Source organism: Microtus ochrogaster, chromosome 7 (genome assembly GCF_000317375.1).
Source record: "Microtus ochrogaster isolate Prairie Vole_2 chromosome 7, MicOch1.0, whole genome shotgun sequence".
Lineage (NCBI taxonomy): Eukaryota > Metazoa > Chordata > Mammalia > Rodentia > Cricetidae > Microtus > Microtus ochrogaster.
Window position 1 is genome coordinate 82,409,292 of NC_022014.1, and position 3,393 is coordinate 82,412,684.

The window sequence follows — 3,393 nt, forward strand, 5'->3', positions numbered from 1 at the left end:
CCAGGATCTCATGAGGCAATGTGGCACTGATGAGAACCACCTGTGTGGCTGGCGGCAGGTACCTGTACACATCGTAGATCTGCTCCTTGAAACCTGGGACAAAGATGAGCTCAGCTATGGCTTTACAGCTGTCACTGTCAGAGCAAGTTCAAAGGCGAACACCCTAACTTGACCAATAAGCTGCACCTCAAAGCCACAGGGCAATGTGTGCTGAAGCAAGCAGTGTGCAGCCAAGAGGAGATAAGAAGACTTTAACCATAGGCCTTAACCACAAAAACATTACAACAGGAATTTCAGGTCCCAAACCTCCCAAGACACACCACTTCTCCAGAAAGCAAGGACTGTCACATCTCTAGGAGACAGAGACCTCACTGTGAAGACGTAAGACCCGACAATATGTCATAGAAAATTCTGGTCCCCTTACCTTTGTTCAACATTTCATCAGCCTCATCCAAAACCAACATCTTGATGGCCCGTGTCCTTAAACTTCTACGGCGAATCATATCTGTGTAATTAGATTTTGAAAGAATCACACTTGGCTCTAAGAAAGGAGCTATTTGCACTGGTCCCTGTACACACCACCGGGCGCACACGAATGAACCGCCATGACCTTGAGCACACTGCACAGATCCCACCCACAGCCCCGTTCTCAACAGAGGTGCTCACCAAAGACACGTCCCGGGGTGCCTGCCACAACATGCTGCCCATAGTCCAGCTTCCGGATGTCCTCCCCAACATTGGTGCCCCCAATGCAGGCGTGGCACTGTACATTCATGTAGTCCCCCAGAGCCAGCAAACCCTGAAGCAAAACAGGTTTACACGCAAGGCACAAGGTCAGATACATCTAAACTGTCAATTCCACTCTAATTTGAAATAACCAACTATAATTTATTCATAATGATAAAACTACAAGATTTCTTTTCTCTGCCAAAAGGAGATTCATTTTGATGGTTTCTTATTACTGAAGTGGTGTACACCAAATACAGGAAACGTTACAGTTCATAATCCCATCATACTAACATTGCACTATATACCCCTCAAGATAAAAAAAAAAATCATCATTTGATTGAAATGGAATTCATTTTCCTGTGGGAAAACTGTCTCCCCACCCTAGTGCTGGGGACTGACTCCAGGGCCTTATGGTTATAGGTGAGTTCAGCACCACCACGGTACATTTCCAGACCACATCTAAGATCACGAACACACCAAACGTGCAGAAGCAATGATAAAAACCAGCAGATTCATATAAAGAACTGTAGGCTGCCTAGCAAGCACAGAACTCTGGGTTCCATCTTTTGATGCCGTGAAAACCAACAGGGAAGAAGGAAAGCACTATTATTAAACAGTATGAGGTTGGAGGGCAACATGATTCTGGGGGTCAAACTCAGGCGTGAGCAGCAAGCTCCTGCACCCACTCTGCCGTCCTGGGGGCCCGGGCAAAGACGGGAAGAGAAAACAAGTGTCAGGGCAACAGTCCGTTCTCAGACTCCTGCAAACACAAGACTGATCTTTCTGCTATGTGGCCTGGCACACGCCAGGAGAGCCCCCTCCCAGCACGACACCACCATCTTTAATGCCTCACCTTCTGAATCTGTACCGCTAACTCTCTTGTTGGAGCCAAGATCAAAGCCTGGGTTTCTCGAACCTGGTGAATAAAGGAAGAAGACCATGAGACTGGACAGAGGAGTGGGTTCTCCTGCCCCTCCCCTCCGGTCTCTTACAAATAGTCCCCACTCTGCTTTCATGCCCACCTTTTAAACAGAAACTCTAGATTTCACATATGAGTGAGAGAATCTGGTTTTTGTCCAAGTGCAGTTTATCACACTAAGCCGGGATTTCCGGTCTCAGTATTGTTCATATTCCTTGCTAATAAGCACTCGGGCTAAGGACACCAGCTCCCATTAGCCTTGCTGCTCTTTCCTGATAGGTTTGAGGAGACACTAAATTGCAAAGTCCAGCAAGAGCGCCACACACCAGGGCTCTCCTATGCAGATCAGAATGTCCTCTTTTTGAGTCAGGATCTTACTTTGTATCCTTGGCTGGCCTGAAATTTGCTATAAAGAGCTGGCCTTAAACCCAGAGCTCCTCCTATCTGCTGGGATTAAAGAAATACAACCACACCCTACCTAAAAACAGTATTCTGTACACACAGCATTGGCAGAGCAGAGACATCTCCTGGGATTAAGGAGAGTCTGCTGTGAGCGGCAGCTCACCTGGATATCCAAACACTGGAGGACGGAAATGCTGAAGGTGGCCGTCTTACCCGTGCCAGACTGAGACCTGTGTGAGGAAGCACAAGAGCAGTTATCAGAGGAAAAGGGCACCAACGACCCTGTCCTTGCTCTGGTGACCCCTCCTCAGCGGTGTTCCAAAGCACTGGCTGCACACCGGGGCAGCTTCTTTCTAGATGTCCCCACCTCTAACCGCAGCATTATAACTACAAAGATAAGACCCAAGTACAAGGATACAACTTTTAATTTTTATTCATATTTCTGTGTGACTGAATGCCACATGGGTGAGGGTGCTTTCAGAGCCCAGAAGAGGGTGCTGGGTCCCCTGACGCTGGAGTCACAGGCGTGTCACGTCTGTGTCAGTGTGGGTACTAAGAAGCAAACTTGGGAACTGAGCAAGCCATCACAGCCCGAGATACGATGTTAAACTGCTACAGATGAAAATAGTGACATGGCTTGTGCACCGGGGACGGAAGAACTTCAGAGGGCAGAAAAGGTCTCTTCCCTTAGTGTAAACGGCACCTAACATTTTGGAGTATAACTTAAAACATTTTTTGTCTTTTGAAAATTAAGGCAAATAACAGTTTAGAGTATAGTTCAGTAATAAAGAAGGCCCTGGATTCAGTACCCAGCATGTGGAGGGGAGGGAAATAAAAAATAAAGCTATTAAAAGAGTATCTTACATAAATCTACATTCAGGGCTTCAGATATACATCGGTAGTGGCGCTGTTGTGTGCTGTGTACAATGACCTGGACATGACCCACAGTACCAAGCACCTCCCCAAAATACACATGACAGCAATTTGACTTAAAGGAATCTTTTTCTTGTTTGGTTTTTCAAGACAGTGTTTCTCTGTGTAACAGCTCTGGCTATCTATACTGGACCTTGCTCTGCAGACCAGGCTGGCCTTGAACTCAGAGATCTGCCTGTTTCTGCCTCCCAAGTGCTGGGATTAAAGGAGTGCGCCACCATTGCCTGGTGGAACCCTTTTCTAGATGAGAAAAACGAGTAAATGCCGAGTCGGAGGTGGGTTTGTGCAGAGTGCAGAGAGACCGAAGCAGACTCTATTTCCTCAGCCCTCACCAGTGTCACTGACCCCAGCTTGGTGTAGGAGCTCCTTCTGTATTTGTGTTGCTTTCATTGGTTAATAAAGAAACTGCT

At 47.0% G+C, this 3,393-nt stretch overlaps 1 protein-coding gene across 1 annotated transcript in view; it reads right to left on the reverse strand.

Annotated features, from left to right (window-relative positions):
- The window catches only part of Eif4a3 (eukaryotic translation initiation factor 4A3), a 10,793-nt gene that overhangs the window by 4,541 nt on the left and 2,859 nt on the right, over positions 1 to 3,393 (reverse strand). Inside the window, exons 3-7 of the mRNA XM_005350945.2 lie at positions 2,214 to 2,280; positions 1,583 to 1,645; positions 667 to 799; positions 425 to 505; positions 2 to 93 (exon numbers count right to left, since the gene is read on the reverse strand). Coding sequence (XP_005351002.1) covers positions 2 to 93; positions 425 to 505; positions 667 to 799; positions 1,583 to 1,645; positions 2,214 to 2,280 — 436 coding nt within the window. The remainder of the gene's footprint in view (position 1; positions 94 to 424; positions 506 to 666; positions 800 to 1,582; positions 1,646 to 2,213; positions 2,281 to 3,393) is intronic.